Source organism: Cuculus canorus, chromosome W, assembly GCF_017976375.1.
Source record: "Cuculus canorus isolate bCucCan1 chromosome W, bCucCan1.pri, whole genome shotgun sequence".
Taxonomy (NCBI): Eukaryota; Metazoa; Chordata; class Aves; order Cuculiformes; family Cuculidae; genus Cuculus; species Cuculus canorus.
Window position 1 is genome coordinate 4,795,172 of NC_071440.1, and position 23,720 is coordinate 4,818,891.

A 23,720-nucleotide genomic window follows, 5' to 3' on the forward strand; every position below is an offset into this window, starting at 1 on the left:
GACAGGAGTTGGACTCAATGATCCTTGTGGGTTCCTTCCAACTGAGGACATTCTATGACATGAATTGAAACATTCTCTTTTAACTAAAAGGGGTTTATCTTTAGATATCTTATATTAAATCATACAACCTGGTTTTTTTTACTGCATAGATGAGTTAGGGAAACAGAACTAATACTCTGTCTCTAGTATTGTTTGCCTTCTACTGGACAGCTACACAGAATTTGTCTTGAATTTGTTGAAACAGTGTTCAGGTTTATTTGGGTGTGTGCGGGAATCCCACCATACCAGGGATCACAATAATTTAAATGGGTCGGTATCTTTCTAAAAATCAGTGTCCCAATAATAAACACGTCTATCCTTAATAACAAAGCTAAAGCAAAAATGTGTTTCCCTACCATTTACTGCTTCTTTCTAACTTATCAAACTGTAGGATATGAATAATAACATCATAAAAAAGGTACAAAGGGTATTTGCAGTAGAGCTGCTATTCAAATCTAGATCTCCATTTAAGTGGAGACCTGATGGATCTTTGGGGTTTGAAGACAGCTAGGAGAAATAGACCTGTACTAGGAAGCTTGATCCAAAGAACTAGATCTATGACGCTGGAGGTCTTCATGTTGAGATCAAGGGTGAATAGCTTTCCAGTATCTCTTGAATAAACATCACTGAGTAGTCTGTTCCAGATGTAAACAGAAAGAAAATGAATGCTTGATTCCCCCCTTCCCCCTCTTTTTGTGCGTGTGCATTGTCAGGCTGGACATGCCACAACAGCTGGGTATCAAACAATCTTTGCCATAACACGAAGTCTCAGAGACAAAGTGTAGGTCTACTCCATGTTCCCAACCCCATCTCAAAACATGACAACAGACTTGTCCTTCAGCTGTAGCCTTCTTGGTGTACAGTTTTTCTAGACTGGATAATAAAACAAGCAGCGAAGGAGAACCAGTCTAGATACTGAGATGATCTCAGTGAGGATCTGAGCAGCTGTCGGTGTAAGTCAGAGGCAAACCCCGTAGTATCTCAATGATACTGGGTGACTAAAGTTGTGAGAAAGTTCTGAATTTAGGTATTTCGATAACTTTTTAAGTAAATTTTTGCTTTCAGCACTGTAGCCATTTATTTATTTGTATTTGTGTGTGTGGACAAACATAACTGTGGATAAAAAAAATGATGGTTGTAGATATAAAACTGCATTTGAACTCCACGTTCAGACAAAAGCTATGTTATCCTCCAAGGTAAGTATAAAGTATATAAAGAGAAGTTGTATCTAATATTGCCACGAGCAGCTAAAAGATGTTCAGCTTCAGTCTTCAACATTCTTGTTTTTTTTTCCCTAGAAAGCTGGTTTAAATTGTAATTATTAAATCCAAGAAAACTTGAAATCGATACTTAAAAAAATATTTTGAAAACCTGAATTTATCCTCAACAAGCCTAATACTGAGTATGCTTCTGTGCAAAGTAAACATATGTTCCTTTACCTTTAATCTCACATGCCAAAGTGCAATAGTGTCCAGGGAAGGGCAACAAAGCTGATGAAGGGGCTGGAGCACAAGTCTTACGAGGAGCGGCTGAAGGAACTGGGGCTGTTTAGCCTGGAGAAAAGGAGGCTGAGGGGAGACCTCATCACTGCCTACAACTACTGAAAGGAAGTTGTAGCGAGGTGGGTGTTGGTCTCTTCTCCCAAGTAACAAGTGGCAGGACGAGAGGGAATGGCCTCCAGTTGCAACAAGGGAGGTTCAGATTAGACATCAGGAAAAAAATTCTTCACTGAAAGGGTTATCGGGCTACTCAGGGAGGTGGTTGAGTCCCCATCCGCGGAGGTATTTAAAAGATGGGTAGACGAGGTGCTCAGGGACATGGTTCAGTAGTGGACAGGTATGGTTGGACTTGATCTCAAAGATCTTTTCTAACCAAACAATTCTATGGTACTTTTGTAGTTCTCTGTAATAAAAACATCTCATTGGTGCCATTGGATTAGAAGCTTAGTTAGCTGCTTCAGCCAATTGAGGCATCATTAAAAAAGCTAGGATCCAATTTATGCGAGTGCATCGGTGGAAATGCTGGTGATGAGAAATCCCTGCAAATCTCACTGAGTTTATGGCACAAAGCCTCTACTTCAGCATATCTGTCATAGGTTCTGAAAGTTGCTTGTACCACAGATTTAAAAACTAAAAATAAAAAATCCCTTTGTACCCTCACTCCAGCTCGGAACTGATTTTATGTTCCCACTCACTAGATTTTCTACAAGAAACCTCTACGTGAAGTGCAGACCTGTCATCTCATGCATAAATATTACTTTTAAAACAAAATTTAAACAATTCAAGCACCAGAATTTGCTCCCATGAAACACTTGTTTAGATTTCAATGGAAGGAACCGAATATGAGCAGAGTAGTTTCTAAAGAAAATTTTAACTTATATTTTACATAGAAAAACAAGTACAGAAAAATCCAATGCATAGTTTCCCTTCCTTAGAGATAGGGATTCCGAGTTTCATAAAGTCAAGACAACATTAATACTTCACAGGAACTGGTGAATAAAAGGGAAAAAACCCCACCCTCATTACTCTCAGGATATTCATTATATCTGACTGAAAGAGGTCATGCTTTTTAATATTTCTTTTCCTTGGTTGCGATACTGAACTTGCTCTCTTTAATTCCAAGTTTCTTCAACAAAATTCTTTGTTTATACACACCAAATCATAACATATGATGTCCTCAAAACAATACCGGAAGCACTTACTCATCATACTTGATATGATAAATAGCTTCTTCATCAGTGTCCCTGCAGTCTGAGGAAGATGTGGATGGCGTACTGTCCAAATAATTTGCGTTCTCTCTAGAATGATCTTGACTTAAGTTTCCATTAGTCCTTTTGTAAGAATTGCCACTCTTTACTTGAGCTTTACCATTCTTATGTCCTTTTGTTGCTCGAGTAACGTTTTCTATATGAGCTTCAAACCAGGCTCCAATGCTGACATCACGGGCATCCACCAATTCGTTTATCTAAAAGGAAAATTTGATAATGAGTATTTACTTTCTATAATCCTGGTTAAGAACAGAAAGGAAAACTGACTAAACTCCTTAACTGTCAGTGGAAAAAAATTCTACACTGCTAGTTTCGGCTGGTTTGGGCTTGGGTAAGTTAGAGCAATGTTCAGTCATTCAAGCGTTGTGCTCTTAATAAGATCTGTTATGAAGACAATTTGTAAAAAATATATTTTTAAAAATTGAGGCTGATTTTTGTGTTTTCAACCTGCAAATTAGCTTAATGTCTCTTTCCATTGAACTTTTTCTTGCTTCGTGGTATTGTTCCTTATGACTGAAATAAGCAGGTATACCTAAAATATTAGCCCACAACCAAATTTTAAGATTTCCCTGGACTTCCATATTGGAATGATTACTTAACCCTGATTCTTTTTGACCTGCACTGCTGCTGAATCCTTCGATGTTTGAGAAAGGAAGGGGGAGGGAAGATGGGCTCGTCAAGTCTAACAAGGCTGCTGTCATAACCAGTCCAGACTGGTGCTTCCATAAATATTTCAACTGTAAGAAACAGAAGTCTCTCATGACTTTTCTCCTTTCCGTGCTCACAACAGTGCTGGTAGTAAGTGATGAAACTACTCTGTAGTAGAGCATGTTTCATTCGTTCATTATCCTAACACTTTGACTAATTAAATACACGTTACTTCAACAATACAAGGTTTTTCCTGTGATTCGAGTTAAACCTCTGAGGTATACATCACTTTGGTTATGCAGGCAGTCCTTTAAAAACTGTAGCGTGTAAACAGTATTTCTTTGAAATATTAACTGGATTAAAATAGTATCAAAAAGCCCCACTTAAGGAACACCTTTGTACACTGTACACCAAGTAGAAGAAAACATTATTGCAATAGAACTGCTATGGAGCCATACCAAGGGAAGAAGATAAGGCATATGGAAGAGGACTCCAAGATGAAAAGTTTAAAGTAAATTCTAAAAATGTTCAGCCCAGGTTCAATTGCTGTAAAATCAAATTGGGGAAACTACTTTTCACTCTCACTTTGGAAATAATATTTTAACAGGAATGTTTCACAGATATATTTTTAGTTTTACTTTATTTGCAAAGCATCCTTTTCTAATTCTATATATTTTTTTTTTCATACGGAAGGGAATTTACCTTCTAAAAAACCCAAATGCAAACAAACTACAAACAAAAAAAACCACAGAAAATCTGAGCCCAAAAGATAACACATTAACATAGCAGCCAATCTCGGGACATGAACAAACTTGTTTTAACACACGATGATGCATGCAAGAGAATTGTGCGTTTCCAAAATGTTTAATTAGCAGGCTCTGTACTGATACATAATTAGAACAATTATAAAACTCATTTTTCTGGGATACATTTATAAGGCCGAATAGCTTCAGGGGCTGTATTATGTGTTTAGAGTTTTTTTCAAATGAGGGCAGTTTAGTTTGCCACAGATGTGTATGGTTTAACTTATATCCTTAATCAGGCAGTAGGACAGTGACAGAGATGGATATTTTTTCTTACTGTGCCCAAAGACCAGCATCTATAAAGAAAACAACACGAACTTGTACAGCGGTGTGCAGTCTGTAAGCTTAAAAGTTGCCTCAGCAGCTTTATGGGCAGATTCAACGAGGCCCTGTTCCTGGCAAATAGATTACATTGGGTTGTTATCAAAAGTTGTTACAGTGCATTAAAATCAAACCAAACCAACCCAAAACTTTCTTACCTGAACGGTTTACTAGTATAATCTGTAATTTATAATAACCTTGGGAAAGGTAAGCTGCGTGTAGCTCAAGGGGTGGAATGTAGTAGTGACCCTGACCAGAGGACCATTGTACATTGAGGTGTTAGTGATCCATAGTACAGCTAACCTGAGTTGACCCAAACCTGTGCTGTGCCGCGCTGCACAAATCCCTTGGTCACAGGAAAAACTCGGCCAGCTCATTGTAACAGAGGAGCCCGCAGGCAGCTCCCACCTGGTATCAGTGATTAAGCCATCTGCATGGCCTTGCCTTTATCTAACAGTGCAGCGAGGAGTTCTCATGCAAACATCGTAGAAACGATAAACAGGTTTGTTTTCTTGCAAGAGAATCCTATAATAGCTTGAATGACCAAAAGGGGAGAATCTCTTTTGTGGATGGGGTCTGTCCAGCATGCTGTACGTGGGTTGGAGGCCCGTTCAACGCTACAACCGCTCGGGGTTCCCAACATCTAAAGGGACATTAGAGTGTCTGTGCTGTTCTCTCCTTATAGTGTTAGCTCTAATAAATAGCATTCTAAAGTGATACTTTACAGAGTCCGAGTGCCTTTCTTACTGGGATCATAATGGACCGGCACCTCCTGGTGCAAAACACTGAGGTATCAGAGATACAGTATGTAAGACAGAGTACAGAAATAGCACTGAAATTGCTCAGAAGCATGTCAGTTTGCAATAAGCGTGTATTATTTCACTAGCTTCCTTGTTGCTTCTTTCATCGTTGACTAGGAAGCCTGGTAAAGGCTGAGGGACTTGCATATCACCAGAAGATGGGAGGAGAGACTGTCCATACAGAGCAACGCGTGGCAAGATTGAAAGATGTGCATGTAGGAATGTATTAATGTCCGACATTCCAAGTGCCTAGGATGTTGGTTAAGGAGAGCAGTACTGACAAAGAGACAGACAGAATTTAATGAAAATGCCGAAGCAATCCTGGTCATCCAAGCTCAACAAATTTTGAAATAATGTTTTCGGTATTAAAACAAGTAATAAAACTGTAAATTGAGAAAAGTGAAAAGCGAGGACAGAAAGGATTTGCCTAAAGCGAGGACAGAAAGCATTTGCCTTAAACCACTCCTGATTTTATGGTTAGGGTGGCTCACTTTTTGTTCCCCAAGAATGGTGTCAGCTGCTACTAGACGCAGCTCTACAGTTACTTGATAGGACCTAGGTCTTCTCCACTACGGTAGATTAGGCAGTGCCTTCCTGGAACAAATTTGCTACTTTCAAATTCAGTAGGAACCCCATATGTTTCTGAGCCAATGCAGACCTATAGAGTCAACAAGTACTATAAGAAAATTTGACCTTTATTGGCCAGGAAACTTAGGCTAGTGAAATAACAGAATGCACTAGCAGTGACACAATGTTCTGAGAATGCCGGGCCTGATCAATCACTTCTTTATTCCCGTTTCACATTGATGACGTTCTTCTGAAATATCTGGGGTTTAGCAGTTGTTTCTGTGAGGCTTTCTTTCCATCCCCTCTGTTCAGGGTGAGCAGAAACTCTGTACATAAAGTGAAAAATGCTAAGGCATGCAGGCAGATGACTAGGCCCTGGCCTGAGGTTCAGCTAACTGAACAGGACATGGGAAAATAATGTGACATGAGAAATTGCTGGACGTGACAGATAAGAGCGTGAGAAGTTTGTTGCCTACCAGGCAGCCTCTCAGTCACGATGTCACTGAGAGGCTGCCGAGTCTGACAAACCCTACATATTATCATCTGTTCCTACTATTCCAAGCAGGGTCTAATGATACCGTGGCAACTAAGAACCATCAAAAGAGACTCTATGTCCCTCAGAGCAATGTTAAAAGGATCTGGAGCACCGATGGTGTTCTCTATCCTCCCAGTCAGAGGAAGGGTTCAGAAAGGAGAAATGAATTGAACAGGTGAGTGCTTGGCTGTGTGGCTGGTGCCATACTCAAGGTTTTGGCTTCTGTGATCATGGATCCACCTTTGAGAAGCTGGGTCTGTTGGGAGTTCATGGGATTCACCTGACCAAGTGGGGCAAGAAGGTCTTTGCCAACAAGCTGGCCAGGTTTATAAGGAGAGCTTTAAACTAGATTTAGTGGGGGAAGAGGATGCAGTTTTGAGCAACAGAGAAGAGCCAAGGGCTGCTGATGTATTAGGAACCAAGAGGGAAACCCCTGTGAAATGCCTCAAAGGAATTAGAGCTCGTGCCTCTATAAAAGTGACAAGGTAGGTAGCCCAGCTGAAGTGCCTCAATAGCAATGCATGCAGCATGGGTGACAAGCAGGAGGGGCTGGAAGCCACTGCAGCTAGAAAGCTATGATCTGATCACTACCACTGAAACGCGGTGGGACGAATCGCACTACTGGAGCTCTGCAACTGGGGAGGTCGCAGTTGACCGGAGTTTAGGAAATGTGACGCCCATATACTAGAAGGGCCGGAAAGAGGATCTAGGGAACTACGGGCCTGTCAGCCTGACCTCGGTGCCGGGGAAGCTTAGGGAGCAGATCATCTTGAGTGCCATCACATAGCACATACAGGACAACAGGACCCCACTTGGTGGCTGAGGGAAAGGCTGTGAATGTTGTTTACCTGGACTTTAGTAAAGCCTTTGACACCGTTTCCCACAGCATTCTCCTGGAGAAACTGGATGCTCGTGGCTTGGACAGGCAAACTCTTTGCTGGGTGAAAAACTGCCTGGATGGCCGGGCCCAAAGACTTGTGGTAAATGGAGTTAAATCCAGTTGGCGGCCGGACACAAGCAGTGCTCCCCAGGGCTGAGTTTTGCGCCAGTTTTGTTTCGATATCTTTGTCAGTGATCTGGACGAGGGGATCGAGTGTACCCTCAGCAAGTTTGCAGACGACACCAAGTTGGGTGGGAGTGTTGATCTGCTGGAGGGAAGGAAGGCTCTGCAGAGGGATCTGGACAGGCTGGATCGATGGCCCGAGGCCAACTGTATGAGATTCAACAAGGCCAAGTGCCGGGTCCTGCACCTGGGTCACAACAACCCCATGCAACGCTACAGGCTTGGGACAGCATGGTTGGAAAGCTGTCTGGTGGGAAAGGACCTGAGCCTGGGGGGTGCTGGTCGACAGCTGGCTGAACATGAGCCAGCAGTGTGCCCAGGTGGCCAAGGAGGACTAAAGCATCCTGGCTTGTATCAGAAATGGTGTGGCCAGCAGGACCAGGGAAGCGATCGTCCCCCTGTACTTGGCACTGGTGAGGTGGCACCTCGAATCCTGTGTTCAGTTTTGGGCCCCTCACTCCAAGAAAGACACTGAGGTGCTGGAGCGTGTCCAAAGAAGGGTAACGGAGCTGGTGAAGGGAATGGAGAACAAGAACTCTGAGGAGCGCCTGAGGGAACTGGGCCTGTTTAGTCTGGAGGACTAAAAGAAGGCCGAGGGGAGACCTTATTGCTCTCTACAACTGCCTGAAAGGAGGTCCTAGTGAGGTGGAGGTTGGTCTTTTTTCCCCGAGTAGGAAGTGATAGGGCCAGAGGAAATGGCCTCAAGTTGCGCCAGGGGAGGTTTTGAGTGGATATTAGGGAAAATGCCTTCACCGAAAGGGTTGTCAAGCATTGGAACAAGCTACCCAGGGAAGTGGTTTGGTCACCATCCCTGGAGGTATTCAAAAGACCTGTAGAGGGGGTGCTTAGGGCTTAGTGGTGGACTTGGCAGTGTTAGGTTTGCAGTTGGACTCGATGATGTTAAGGGTCCTTTCCAACCGAAATGATTCTATGATTTGGTGACATGCAGAAATGACCCAGTTTGGGGGAATAATATTGCAAGGTAGACAATGTCACAGACCCAAGGAATGTGATCGATAAGATAACAGCTATGTCTCCTGCAGCCAACAAAAAAGATAAACAAGCTTCCGTAGGTGTCGTGGGTTCTGGAGAGTGCATATTCCAGGTTAGCGTCCGATCGTAAGCCCTCTCTATCAAGTGACCCAGAAGAAGAACAGTTTTGAGTGGAGCCCTGAGCATTAACAAGCCTTTGAAGAAACGAAACAGGGGACAGTTCGTGCGGTAGCCCTTGGGCCAGACCGGACAGGACCAGCTATGCAAAATGTGCTCTACACCACAGCCAGGCAGCATGGCCCCAACCTGGAGCCCCCGTTGGAAAGCACCTGGAGACACTCAAGGTCGACGTCTAGAGTTTTGGAGCTGGTGATATAGAGGATCTGAGGCTCTATACACTCAAAAAAAGAGAGATTTAGCAGCACGTGAAGGGGTTTGAGGCACTTTCAGAAGAAGTTGGTGCTGAAGCACAGCTCCTCTTGGTACCTTGACTGCCTGTGCTGGGATGGATGTTCAAAGGGAGTGGGGGTGTCGTGTGTGTGTCCCTCCCCTGCATCATGCAACTGACACTACATGGAGTAAGTAGGCAGCACTGGTCACAGAAAGGGCTCAAATGGGAAACCCCAGCTGCCCAGGATTCCTGGAAGAGATCGTGGGCTGGCCAGAAGGCAGAAATTTCGGAGCATTGCCTGAGGAGGTGACCTGTGCTGAAGAGGGCCCACTGTATAATAAGTTACCAGAAAATGAGAAGCAATACGCTCTTTACCGCTGGGTCCTATCATACTGTGGGAAACTATCAGAAGTGGAAAGCTACTGTATGGAGTCCCACACAACAAGCCGCAGAAACCATCGAAGGAAAAAGGTGAATTGAGTCAGTTTGTAGAAGTGAAAGCCATCCAACTGGCCCTAGAGACTGCTGAATGAGCAATCTATACTGACTGGTGGCAAATGCCCCACGGAGTGGCTACAGCAATGGAAACAGACCAACTGGTTCCTCTCCTTGAGAAACACATCGGGGATTGCTGCTGGTGAGGCGGTGTGAGGAGCAGAAAAGGCCTTGAGTCTGTGTAAGCACTGCTCAGCAATAACTAAAATATCCCTGTGTTATCAACACCGTTTCCAGCGCAAATCCAAAACACAGCACCATACAAGTTACTATGAAGAAATTTAACTCTATCCCAACCAAAACCAGTACAGACAGGAAGCGGGAGGGGTGCGGTGGGGGTGGTTAACGAGGATGTATTGAATTGTGTAGGACCTGAGCATGACGTACATGGTATGGAATAAGGGGTGGAGATTGTACTGGGTCTGGATGGGATGGGGTTAACTTTCTTCCTAGCAGCCCATATGGTGCTGTGGTTTGGATTTGTGACTAAAACAGTCCTGATAATGCACTAATGTTTTTTCTATTGCTCAGCAGTACTTGTACAGTGTAAAGTCTCTCTTTTTCCCACTCTGCTCACCCGCAGGAGGTAGGCTGGGGGTGGGCAAGAAGTTGGCTGGGGGAACAGCCTGGATAGCTGACCCAAATTGGCCAAAAGGTATGCCATATAGCATAATGTTTAGTCATAACAATTGATGGGAGGCAGGTTTGGTCAGGCACATAGCCATTTTTCAGAGATTGGCTGGGCATCATTCTGCTTGGGGGAAGTAGTGCATGACTGCATTTGCATCACTTGTTTTTTCATTTGGTTGGGTTTTTTCCTTTCTTCTTCCTCTTTCCCTTCTTATTAAACTACTTTTATCTCGACCCATGAGTTTTCTCACTTTTGTTCTTCTTGTTCTTTTCTCCATCCCAGGGCAGGGGGGGTGTCTAGCTGCTGGCCGGGGTCAATCTACCACAATATCTTATTTTGACGTAACTGGACTTTTATTGGCTTCTGGACTCTTTCCTGTAGTCTGGTTAGGGAAACTAAGACTGGTTTCCTACATTGTTTTATTTGACTTTTTTCTTAATTTAATTTTCATACCTTTGTAATTTTTTTGTAGACAGAAGGTAGTCATGGTAGGAAAGAAAGTGATGCCTCAAGCACATTGGTTAGAAGGGGTCTCCTGACAAACAGTGCGATTATTGTGGTCAGAGTCCTCTGTTCTTTTAAAATCCAGTCCATTCTTTAGTGCCCAGTGTGTCGGTTTTCTTCATAGTATATATCCTTGAGCCCTAATTCTCCAGCTTGAAGATATTTCTGTATGATTGCCTGGTAGTAGTTCTAACTGGAAGACTATTGTACACTGGGGAGTTAGTGATCCACATAACAGTTGACCTGAGTAGGCGCAGGGCTGTGCTGTGCTGTGCGTATTCCTTGGCCGCAGGATAAACCTAGCCGACTAATTGTAATGGAGAAGTCTGTAGGTGGCTCCCACTCAGTACCTGGTGATGACACCGGCAGTGTGTCTTTGTCTTTATCTTGAAGTGATGCAGCACGTTCCTGTGTGAACATCCTTTTGCTTGAACAGTAGAAATGATTAATAGAATTGTTTACTTCTAAGAAAATCCTGTAAGATGGGATCTGCACAGCATGCCATGCCCTGGTGGGAGGTCATTTTAATCAATACCTTATGGAGTCTGAGTGCCTTTCTTACTGGGATCTATAACAAACACTTGCACCCACGCATTACATCTGACACAGTCTGCAGGAGAAATGCCTTTTTGGAAAAAGGGTAGTGAGGAGAAGACAGAATGGGTGCCCGGCTGGCTCCACGTGCAGCCACGAGGGACAGTCATGCAGTGTTTGGCCTGGGTGACCTCCTCAATGAGCTGGAAATCAGAGAAAGTGTTACTTGGATGTCCCACCTCAGTTGAAATATTAACTTGTCTCCAAAAGCAATGGGCGGGAAAAGGAAAAAAACCATCAGGATTTGCGTCTTATTAGGGTGTTACTAACATACTTGAAATGGGTGTGGGAATATTTTGACTAGACAGAAGAGTTACAGAAAACTAATAAGATACGGTAAGAACTAGTTCAGGTATTCCAGCAACAAGAAACATTAGCCTTGAAGGAACACGCTGCTTGTCATGCTGTTTGGGGACAGGATGGGCAGCATGTGATTTGTAAGCAGCAGGTACAAGGAAAGGCTGGGATCCTGGAATGTGGAATCCTTGGTTATGAACAAAGCAAAGGCCCTCCTCTGGGCAGCCTCAATGCAAGTTTACACCCAGGGAGAATTGTAGACCATTGCTGAAACTTATTGGCAAAAAACAGAGGAGAGACTAGGGCAGTGGCTAATGTGACCATGTAAGATAATCAAGGAGGGTAAAGGCTCTAATGCTATTAAGGGTCGAGGGGATGGGCTTCAGGAGGAGAATATATGTGTGTGTGTCAGTGTGCTGCATTATAAAGCTGACGACCGTTACGCTTCAGGGCAGAAGATGCATGGATCGGCTGATCGTCTGAATGGTTGAGGTCTCCCATGATGGGAGATCCAGAGCACTTGTAACACTTATGCCTTCAGGCAGTAAGCACACAGCTCCACCTGCTGGTTGGGATCTGTTGTGGTGGCGAGGTTTCACTGCGGCTTTAGGGTGCACGTAAATGTACCCATTACACTTAAACCTCACACCATGGTTAGGATTCGACCCTTGGCCAACTTGCAGACCAGTTTGAACCTGACCAAGATGTTTAAATGGAAAGACAGCAGTGGCTCGCGAGAGTCGGGTGGAAGGGTGTTCCCCTGCATCCTGCAGTCCTCCCCACCTAATCGCTCTGTAACAGTTCAGCAGTGAGTATTCCTGAATCCTTGGGAACAGAGCCCCTGTGTTGAGGGGATGGAGGATTCATCCTTTTCCAAATATACCCAAGGTGTTACAGTTGGTGATCAAACTATATAACTCTGAAGGAGCATATCCAGGAACACCCCAACTATTGAACCAGCAAATGGTATCGGCCACGGAGCAGACAAAGGCCCAAGAAAACAGGCTAACCCTCTATACTCTGCTCCTTAGAAGTTGTAAAAAGAGTTACATATGACATAAACAATTGCAAAAGGATTTCCTCACTTAAAAAGGAAAGTCAACCTATATGGGGCAAGACATCAGACCTCCCAGTTCTATTGAAAACCAAGCCTTAGGGAGAGAAAAAGTACCAATCCTAGCTCTACTACACTGTGAAAGAAGATAACACGCATGTCATGGCTTAACCTTGGTAGGCAGCTAAGCCCCACACAGCCGCTCACTCGCTTGCTCCCCCACAGTGGAATGGGGGAGAGATTCGGAAGAGTAAAAGCGAGAAAACTCGTGGGTTGAGATAAAGATGGTTTTATAGATGAGGCAAAAGCTGTGCACGTAAGCAAAGCAAAATAAGGAACTCATTCACGACCTCCCATTGGCAGGCAGGTGTTCAGCCATTCCCAGGAACGCAAGGCTCCATCACGCATAACGGTTACTTGGGAAGACAAATGCTATAACTCTGAATGCCCCCGCTTCCTCCTTCTTCCCCCAGCTTTTATTGCTGAGCGTGACATCATACGGTATGAAATATCCCTTTGGTCAGACGGGGGTCAGCTGTCCCGGCTGTGTCCCCTCCTAACTTCCTGTGCACCCCCAGCCTATTTGCTGGCAGGGCGGTGTGAAAAAACAAAGGCGGCCTTGGTGCTGTGTTAGCACTGTTTGGCAGTAACTAAAACATCCCTGTGTTATCAAAACTGTTTTCAGCACAAATCCAAACCAGCACCATACAAGCTACTGTGAAGAAATTTAATTCTGTCCCAGCCAAAACAAAGTACAATGCTTTACCCAGGGGGTTTGTAAGCAGCAGGTATGAGGAAAGGCTAGGATCCTGGAATGTGGAATCCTGTGTTCAGTTTTGGGCCCCTCACTCCAAGAAAGATGCTGAGGTGCTGAAGCGTGTCCAAAGAAGGGTAATGGAGCTGGTGAAGGGAATGGAGAACAAGACCTCTGAGGAGCGCCTGAGGGAACTGAGCCTTTTTAGTCTGGAGGACTAAAAGGAGGCCGAGGGGAGACCTTATTGCTCTCTGCAACTGCCTGAAAGGAGGTCCTAGCAAGGTGGGGATTGGTCTCTTCTCCCATGTAACGAGATGAAAAGGCGTCAGGTTGAGCCAGGGGAGGTTTTGAGTGGATATTAGGGAAAATGCCTTCACCGAAAGGGTTGTCAAGCATTGGAACAGGCTGCCCAGAGAAGTGGTTGAGTTGCCACCCCTGGAGGTACTTAGAAGACGTGTAGAGGTGGTTCTTAGGGACATGGTTTAGTGGTGGACTTGGCAGTGTTAGGTTTGCGATTGGACTCGATGATCTTAAGGGTCCTTTCCAACCTAGATGATTCTATGATTTGGTGACGTGCAGAAATGACCCAGTTTGATTCTAAGGCAAAACTGGATGAATCAAGGCTTGAGATGCAGTAGCTGAAGGGAACGTTTTAGGATTCTAGGAGCTTTAAACATAAATATGAACCATATCTGGAGCACTACATGCAATGTTAAGCTTTAAAATACATTTATGCTAGATCACCACCCTCATCATAAAGCATTTCTTCCTTATGTCCAACCCAAATCTACCCTCCTTCAGTTTAAAACCGCTGCCCCTTGTCCTGTCCCTACAGGCCCTGGTGAAAAGTCTCTCTTCATCTTTCTTAGAAGCCCCCTTTAAGTACTGGAAGGCAGCAATAAGGTCTCCCTGGAGCCTTCTCTTCTCCAGGCTTAACAACCCCAACTCCCTCAGCCTTTCCTCATAGGAGTGGTGTTCCAGGCCTCTGATCATCTTCCTAGCCCTCCTCTGGACTCGTTATAACAGATCCATGTCCTTCCCGTGCCGAAGACTCCAGAACTGAACGCAGCACTCCAGGTGAGGTTTCATGAGAGCAGAATAGAGGGGCAGAATCACCTCCCTCAACCTGCTGGCCACGCTGCTTCTGATGCAGCCCAGGATGTGATTGGCTTTCTGGTCTGCAAGCACACATTGCCGACTCGTGTCCAATTTTTCATCCACCAGCACCCCCAAGTCCTTCTCTTTAGGGCTGCTCTCAATCCATTCTCCACCCAGCCTGTATTTGCGCTTGGGATTGCCCCCATCCATGTGCAGGACCTTGCACTTGGCCTTGTTGAACTTCATGAGGTTTGCATGGGCCCATTCCTCAAGCCTGTCAAGGTCCCTCTGGATGGCATCCCTTCCCTTGAGCACCACTCAGCTTGGTGTCATCTGCAAACTTGCTGAGGGTGCACGCAATCCCAATGTCCGAGTGGCAGTGAGTTGTGTCAGTCATCTCACCAAGTTCCAGTGATAGTGATCAGACCATAGCTGCACAGCTGAAAGCTGCACAGTGGCTTCCAGCTCCTCCTGTTTGTTACTTGAGTACACAAGTATCACGGCATCCACATCTTTAACATCCATCAGTCTCTTACAAATATTAATTAAAGCAAAGTTTTAGCTTCCTGAGGTGAAACAAACTTGAAAGAATTATCACAAAACTGCACAAACTGAAGTCTCAAACCTGACTTTTCCTATGATTGGTGGGACTTCATTACCCCAGTGCCTGCCTTGAGATCCAGGGACTTGAGAGATGTGGGAAGAGCCAAGGGAAAACTGAGGCAAACCAATTGTTGAGTACCTCTGCCTTCTCCATGTCAGCTGTCACAAATCCCCTGGCCTATTTATCAGGGGGGATACAATTTCTTTTGTCTTTCTTTTATGGCCAATGTACCTGTAGAAGCCCTTGTGAAACTGAAGAAATCCGCGATGGAAACTTTTTAATTATTGACTGAGGCTTATGGTGAAGAGATCCCAAAGATCAAGTCAGTGCTCAAAGGAACCTGGTTTTTGCTAGTAGATGCTGTTTAATATCTTTATCAATGATATCAACAGCGAGATTGAGTGCACCCTCAGCAAGTTTGCGGAAGACACCAAGCTGAGTGGTGCAGTTGCCACACCAGAAGGACAGGATGTCATCCAGAGGGACCTGGACAGGCTGGAGAAGTGGGCCTCTGAGAACCTCATGAGGTTCAACAAGGCCAAGTGTAAGGTCCTGCACCTGGGTCGGGGCAATCCCTGTTTTCAGTGCACGATGGGGTATGACGGGATTGAGAGCAGCCCTGCAGAGAAGGACTTGGGGGTGCTGGTCAATGAGAAGCTCGACATGAGCCAGCAATGTGCGCTTGCAGCCCAGAAGGGGCTGCATCCAAAGAAGCATGGCCAGCAGGTTGAGGGAAGTGATTCTGCCCCTCTATTCCTCTCTTGTGAGACCTCATCTGGAATACTGTGTCCAGTTCTGGAATCCTCAACGTAAGAAGGATATGGAGTTGTTGGAACAGGTCCAGAGGAGGGCTAAAAAGATGATTGGAGGGCTGGAGCACCTTCCCTACGAGGACAGGCTGAGAGAGTTGGGCTTGTTCAGCCTGGAGAAGAGAAGACTCCGAGGAGATGTTATAGCAACCTTCCAGTACCTGAAGGGGGCCTACAGGAAAGCTGGAGAGGGGCTATTCGTAAAGGCTTGTGGGGATAGGACAAGGGGGAATGGGTATAAATTGGAAAGGGGCAGTTTCAAGGAGGTGTTCGAGGCCAGGTTGGTGGGGCCTGGAGGTATTCAAGGCCAGGTTGGATGGGGCCTTGGGCAGCCTGCTTTAGTGGGATGTCCCTGCCCATGGCAGGGGTTTGGAACTAGGTGATCTTTAAGGTCCCTTCCAACCCTAACTATACTATGATACTATGATGTGAAAACAAAAATGCCAGTGGTCCTCAACAGCCTTTCAGAAAATCTGTGGAATTGCTTTGAATGTTGGCAGCATCATATGCAGCTGTGTGTCAACTCAGAAGGGAACTATTTTGAAGGTGATCGTAGTTGATTTTGTTAATTTGTTAAATAAATGAGTTATAGGCACAGTCTCATTTTTTTGTGTCAGACCTCGTATATCAACTTGCTGATGGTAGTGTTCCTCTCTTTAAAGCAAGCTGTCTCTAAAAGGGTAGACATTTTTGAAACCTATTTTAAAGACTTGGTAGAGATTATGTTGAATATTATAGATGAAATCATCACTGTTTTAGTTACCCTGCAAGAATTTTAAACAAATCACCTCCTTAGGTCCTTAGGGGCATCCTTTTCCAGTGTTCAACCAATTTTAGCTTCTAACTAAATGATTTGTTAACTCAGTTTAAGTATTATTTTAATCTGCATGGTGCAAACTAATCTCGACTCTCTCAGTCCCACTGACATAAAGCTGGTCATGAAAGAAAACTGAAAATGCAGGTCTGTATAAGCAATAAAATTGAAGTGATAGATGAAAGATAAGCCCTCCCCTTCCAAAACTTGCACATACCTTGTACAATCCAATGCCAGGATCTATAAGAAACAAATGAGCTGATGTAGATGGCTGATTTGGTGATCTGCTGCTTGCTGCTCTTTTGACTTTGTTTTTACAGTTGGAAACAACACAGGAATTGACCTCTCCAGTGTGATTTGTCACAGAAGTGGTAGAAGCTTCAGATTCAGAGCGTATCAAAAGCTGAACTATGTCATTTAGTCCAACATCATAGTCAAATAAAGTGTGTCCATCTTCCAGCTGTCAAGAAAAAAATAGAATATTGGTAAAGTTCCAGCCTGATATTAGTATGTAGCCCTCCTCTTAGAGAGGATAATTTAAAAAAACAAATATTTGCTTCAAAGTTGAAGAGACACAAGACGTATTTAAGGTAAATCTATAAAATCATGTAACCCGAGTTAACTCAGCAGCAACTCATCAAGTACAGTGGACTCGTGATTTCTGCCCAATGACATCTCTTGAATACACGAGACTTTACAGACTCAAGATGGCTTAATCAGGGGACTGGACTTTAAAGAACCACAAGTATTTTCTACTCAGATCACACACAGGAAATGCATTGTCTCTTATACCATTATGGAATAAATATAGGCAAACATGATTTTTAAAATATATTTAGTAATGATTATATTGTATATATTATAGATAAGTAATTACGCAACTTGTTCTTATATAAAACAAATTGTTTGTTACTTGTTTGATATTGGCATGTCTAAACAAATGGAAGACAGGGAGGTGATTAGAGACAGACAACATGGTTCACCAAGAGAAAATCGTGTCAGACTAATTTGGTAGCCTCCCTCACAAATTTGATACCATCCCTCACAAAATTCTTATTGGAATCCTTAAACATTACTGTTGTTTAACCCCGGCTGGAAGCTAAGTCCCACACAGCCACTCACAGATTCTCCACCCAGTGGGATCGGAGGAGAATCAGAAGGGTAAGAGTGAGAAAACTCGTGGGTTGAGATAAAGAAAGTTTAATAGGAAAAGCAAAAGCTGTGCATGCAAGCAAAAAGCAAAATAAGGAATTCATTCACGACTTCCCATTGGCAGGCTGGTGTTCAGCCATTTCCAGGAAAGCAGGGCTCCATCATGCATAACAGTTACTTGGGAAGAAATATCCTATAATTCCAAATGCCTCTCCTTCCTCCTTCTTCCCTCAGCATTTTATTGCCAAGCGTGACATCATATGGTATGGAGTATCCCTTCAGTCAGTCGGGATCAGCTGTCCCGGCTGTGTCCCCTACCAACTTCCTGCGCACCCTCAGCCTACATGCTGGCAGGGTGATGTGGGACCTCGTAGGGAAGGTGCTCCAGCCCTCCAATCATCTTTTTAGCCCTCCTCTGGACCTGTTCCAACAACTCCATATCCTTCTTACGTTGAGGATTCCAGAACTGGACACAGTATTCCAGATGAGGTCTCACAAGAGAGGAATAGAGGGGCAGAATCACTTCCCTCAACCTGCTGGCCATGCTTCTTTGGATGCAGCCCCTTCTGGGCTGCAAGCGCACATTGCTGGCTCATGTCGAGCTTCTCATTGACCAGCACCCCCAAGTCCTTCTCTGCAGGGCTGCTCTCAATCCCGTCATACCCCATCGTGCACTGAAAACAGGGATTGCCCCGACCCAGGTGCAGGACCTTACACTTGGCCTTGTTGAACCTCATGAGGTTCTCAGAGGCCCACTTCTCCAGCCTGTCCAGGTCCCTCTGGATGACATCCTGTCCTTCTGGTGTGGCAACTGCACCACTCAGCTTGGTGTCTTCCGCAAACTTGCTGAGGGTGCACTCAATCTCGCTGTTGATATCATTGATAAAGATATTAAACAGCATCTACTAGCAAAAACCAGGTTCCTTTGAGCACTGACTTGATCTTTGGGATCTCTTCACCATAAGCCTCAGTCAATAATTAAAAAGTTTCCATCGCGGATTTCTTCAGTTTCACAAGGGCTTCTACAGGTACATTGGCCATAAAAGAAAGACAAAAGAAATTGTATCCCCCCTGATAAATAGGCCAGGGGATTTGTGACAGCTGACATGGAGAAGGCAGAGGTACTCAACAATTGGTTTGCCTCAGTTTTCCCTTGGCTCTTCCCACATCTCTCAAGTCCCTGGATCTCAAGGCAGGCACTGGGGTAATGAAGTCCCACCAATCATAGGAAAAGTCAGGTTTGAGACTTCAGTTTGTGCAGTTTTGTGATAATTCTTTCAAGTTTGTTTCACCTCAGGAAGCTAAAACTTTGCTTTAATTAATATTTGTAAGAGACTGATGGATGTTAAAGATGTGGATGCCGTGATACTTGTGTACTCAAGTAACAAACAGGAGGAGCTGGAAGCCACTGTGCAGCTTTCAGCTGTGCAGCTATGGTCTGATCACTATCACTGGAACTTGGTGAGATGACTGACACAACTCACTGCCACTCGGACATTGGGATTGCGTGCACCCTCAGCAAGTTTGCAGATGACACCAAGCTGAGTGGTGCTCAAGGGAAGGGATGCCATCCAGAGGGACCTTGACAGGCTTGAGGAATGGGCCCATGCAAACCTCATGAAGTTCAACAAGGCCAAGTGCAAGGTCCTGCACATGGATGGGGGCAATCCCAAGCGCAAATACAGGCTGGGTGGAGAATGGATTGAGAGCAGCCCTAAAGAGAAGGACTTGGGGGTGCTGGTGGATGAAAAATTGGACACGAGTCGGCAATGTGTGCTTGCAGACCAGAAAGCCAATCACATCCTGGGCTGCATCAGAAGCAGCGTGGCCAGCAGGTTGAGGGAGGTGATTCTGCCCCTCTATTCTGCTCTCATGAAACCTCACCTGGAGTGCTGCGTTCAGTTCTGGAGTCTTCGGCACGGGAAGGACATGGATCTGTTATAACGAGTCCAGAGGAGGGCTAGGAAGATGATCAGAGGCCTGGAACACCACTCCTATGAGGAAAGGCTGAGGGAGTTGGGGTTGTTAAGCCTGGAGAAGAGAAGGCTCCAGGGAGACCTTATTGCTGCCTTCCAGTACTTAAAGGGGGCTTCTAAGAAAGATGAAGAGAGACTTTTCACCAGGGCCTGTAGGGACAGGACAAGGGGCAGCGGTTTTAAACTGAAGGAGGGTAGATTTGGGTTGGACATAAGGAAGAAATGCTTTATGATGAGGGTGGTGATCTAGCATAAATGTATTTTAAAGCTTAACATTGCATGTAGTGCTCCAGATATGGTTCATATTTATGTTTAAAGCTCCTAGAATCCTAAAACGTTCCCTTCAGCTACTGCATCTCAAGCCTTGATTCATCCAGTTTTGCCTTAGAATCAAACTGGGTCATTTCTGCACGTCACCAAATCATAGAATCATCTAGGTTGGAAAGGACCCTTAAGATCATCGAGTCCAATCGCAAACCTAACACTGCCAAGTCCACCACTAAACCATGTCCCTAAGAACCACCTCTACACGTCTTCTAAGTACCTCCAGGGGTGGCAACTCAACCACTTCTCTGGGCAGCCTGTTCCAATGCTTGACAACCCTTTCGGTGAAGGCATTTTCCCTAATATCCACTCAAAACCTCCCCTGGCTCAACCTGACGCCTTTTCATCTCGTTACATGGGAGAAGAGACCAATCCCCACCTTGCTAGGACCTCCTTTCAGGCAGTTGCAGAGAGCAATAAGGTCTCCCCTCGGCCTCCTTTTAGTCCTCCAGACTAAAAAGGCTCAGTTCCCTCAGGCGCTCCTCAGAGGTCTTGTTCTCCATTCCCTTCACCAGCTCCATTACCCTTCTTTGGACACGCTTCAGCACCTCAGCATCTTTCTTGGAGTGAGGGGCCCAAAACTGAACACAGGATTCCACATTCCAGGATCCTAGCCTTTCCTCATACCTGCTGCTTACAAACCCCCTGGGTAAAGCATTGTACTTTGTTTTGGCTGGGACAGAATTAAATTTCTTCACAGTAGCTTGTATGGTGCTGGTTTGGATTTGTGCTGAAAACAGTTTTGATAACACAGGGATGTTTTAGTTACTGCCAAACAGTGCTAACACAGCACCAAGGCCGCCTTTGTTTTTTCACACCGCCCTGCCAGCAAATAGGCTGGGGGTGCACAGGAAGTTAGGAGGGGACACAGCCGGGACAGCTGACCCCCGTCTGACCAAAGGGATATTTCATACCGTATGATGTCACGCTCAGCAATAAAAGCTGGGGGAAGAAGGAGGAAGCGGGGGCATTCAGAGTTATAGCATTTGTCTTCCCAAGTAACCGTTATGCGTGATGGAGCCTTGCGTTCCTGGGAATGGCTGAACACCTGCCTGCCAATGGGAGGTCGTGAATGAGTTCCTTATTTTGCTTTGCTTACGTGCACAGCTTTTGCCTCATCTATAAAACCATCTTTATCTCAACCCACGAGTTTTCTCGCTTTTACTCTTCCGAATCTCTCCCCCATTCCACTGTGGGGGAGCAAGCGAGTGAGCGGCTGTGTGGGGCTTAGCTGCCTACCAAGGTTAAGCCATGACATGCGTGTTATCTTCTTTCACAGTGTAGTAGAGCTAGGATTGGTACTTTTTCTCTCCCTAAGGCTTGGTTTTCAATAGAACTGGGAGGTCTGATGTCTTGCCCCATATAGGTTGACTTTCCTTTTTAAGTGAGGAAATCCTTTTGCAATTGTTTATGTCATATGTAACTCTTTTTACAACTTCTAAGGAGCAGAGTATAGAGGGTTAGCCTGTTTTCTTGGGCCTTTGTCTGCTCCGTGGCCGATACCATTTGCTGGTTCAATAGTTGGGGTGTTCCTGGATATGCTCCTTCAGAGTTATATAGTTTGATCACCAACTGTAACACCTTGGGTATATTTGGAAAAGGATGAATCCTCCATCCCCTCAACACAGGGGCTCTGTTCCCAAGGATTCAGGAATACTCACTGCTGAACTGTTACAGAGCGATTAGGTGGGGAGGACTGCAGGATGCAGGGGAACACCCTTCCACCCGACTCTCGCGAGCCACTGCTGTCTTTCCATTTAAACATCTTGGTCAGGTTCAAACTGGTCTGCAAGTTGGCCAAGGGTCGAATCCTAACCATGGTGTGAGGTTTAAGTGTAATGGGTACATTTACGTGCACCCTAAAGCCGCAGTGAAACCTCGCCACCACAACAGATCCCAACCAGCAGGTGGAGCTGTGTGCTTACTGCCTGAAGGCATAAGTGTTACAAGTGCTCTGGATCTCCCATCATGGGAGACCTCAACCATTCAGACGATCAGCCGATCCATGCATCTTCTGCCCTGAAGCGTAACGGTCGTCAGCTTTATAATGCAGCACACTGACACACACACATATATTCTCCTCCTGAAGCCCATCCCCTCGACCCTTAATAGCATTAGAGCCTTTACCCTCCTTGATTATCTTACATGGTCACATTAGCCACTGCCCTAGTCTCTCCTCTGTTTTTTGCCAATAAGTTTCAGCAATGGTCTACAATTCTCCCTGGGTGTAAACTTGCATTGAGGCTGCCCAGAGGAGGGCCTTTGCTTTGTTCATAACCAAGGATTCCACATTCCAGGATCCCAGCCTTTCCTTGTACCTGCTGCTTACAAATCACATGCTGCCCATCCTGTCCCCAAACAGCATGACAAGCAGCGTGTTCCTTCAAGGCTAATGTTTCTTGTTGCTGGAATACCTGAACTAGTTCTTACCGTATCTTATTAGTTTTCTGTAACTCTTCTGTCTAGTCAAAATATTCCCACACCCATTTCAAGTATGTTAGTAACACCCTAATAAGACGCAAATCCTGATGGTTTTTTTCCTTTTCCCGCCCATTGCTTTTGGAGACAAGTTAATATTTCAACTGAGGTGGGACATCCAAGTAACACTTTCTCTGATTTCCAGCTCATTGAGGAGGTCACCCAGGCCAAACACTGCATGACTGTCCCTCGTGGCTGCACGTGGAGCCAGCCGGGCACCCATTCTGTCTTCTCCTCACTACCCTTTTTCCAAAAAGGCATTTCTCCTGCAGACTGTGTCAGATGTAATGCGTGGGTGCAAGTGTTTGTTATAGATCCCAGTAAGAAAGGCACTCAGACTCCATAAGGTATTGATTAAAATGACCTCCCACCAGGGCATGGCATGCTGTGCAGATCCCATCTTACAGGATTTTCTTAGAAGTAAACAATTCTATTAATCATTTCTACTGTTCAAGCAAAAGGATGTTCACACAGGAACGTGCTGCATCACTTCAAGATAAAGACAAAGACACACTGCCGGTGTCATCACCAGGTACTGAGTGGGAGCCACCTACAGACTTCTCCATTACAATTAGTCGGCTAGGTTTATCCTGCGGCCAAGGAATACGCACAGCACAGCACAGCCCTGCGCCTACTCAGGTCAACTGTTATGTGGATCACTAACTCCCCAGTGTACAATAGTCTTCCAGTTAGAACTACTACCAGGCAATCATACAGAAATATCTTCAAGCTGGAGAATTAGGGCTCAAGGATATATACTATGAAGAAAACCGACACACTGGGCACTAAAGAATGGACTGGATTTTAAAAGAACAGAGGACTCTGACCACAATAATCGCACTGTTTGTCAGGAGACCCCTTCTAACCAATGTGCTTGAGGCATCACTTTCTTTCCTACCATGACTACCTTCTGTCTACAAAAAAATTACAAAGGTATGAAAATTAAATTAAGAAAAAAGTCAAATAAAACAATGTAGGAAACCAGTCTTAGTTTCCCTAACCAGACTACAGGAAAGAGTCCAGAAGCCAATAAAAGTCCAGTTACGTCAAAATAAGATATTGTGGTAGATTGACCCCGGCCAGCAGCTAGACACCCCCCCTGCCCTGGGATGGAGAAAAGAACAAGAAGAACAAAAGTGAGAAAACTCATGGGTCGAGATAAAAGTAGTTTAATAAGAAGGGAAAGAGGAAGAAGAAAGGAAAAAACCC

The 23,720-nt window shown here is 44.9% G+C and overlaps 1 protein-coding gene across 1 annotated transcript in view; it reads right to left on the reverse strand.

Moving 5' to 3' along the window:
• LOC128850277 (E3 ubiquitin-protein ligase UHRF2-like) overlaps positions 1-23,720 on the reverse strand; it is a 95,654-nt gene that overhangs the window by 57,366 nt on the left and 14,568 nt on the right. Inside the window, exons 2-3 of the mRNA XM_054053293.1 lie at positions 16,799-17,041; positions 2,741-3,003 (exon numbers count right to left, since the gene is read on the reverse strand). Coding sequence (XP_053909268.1) covers positions 2,741-3,003; positions 16,799-17,041 — 506 coding nt within the window. The remainder of the gene's footprint in view (positions 1-2,740; positions 3,004-16,798; positions 17,042-23,720) is intronic.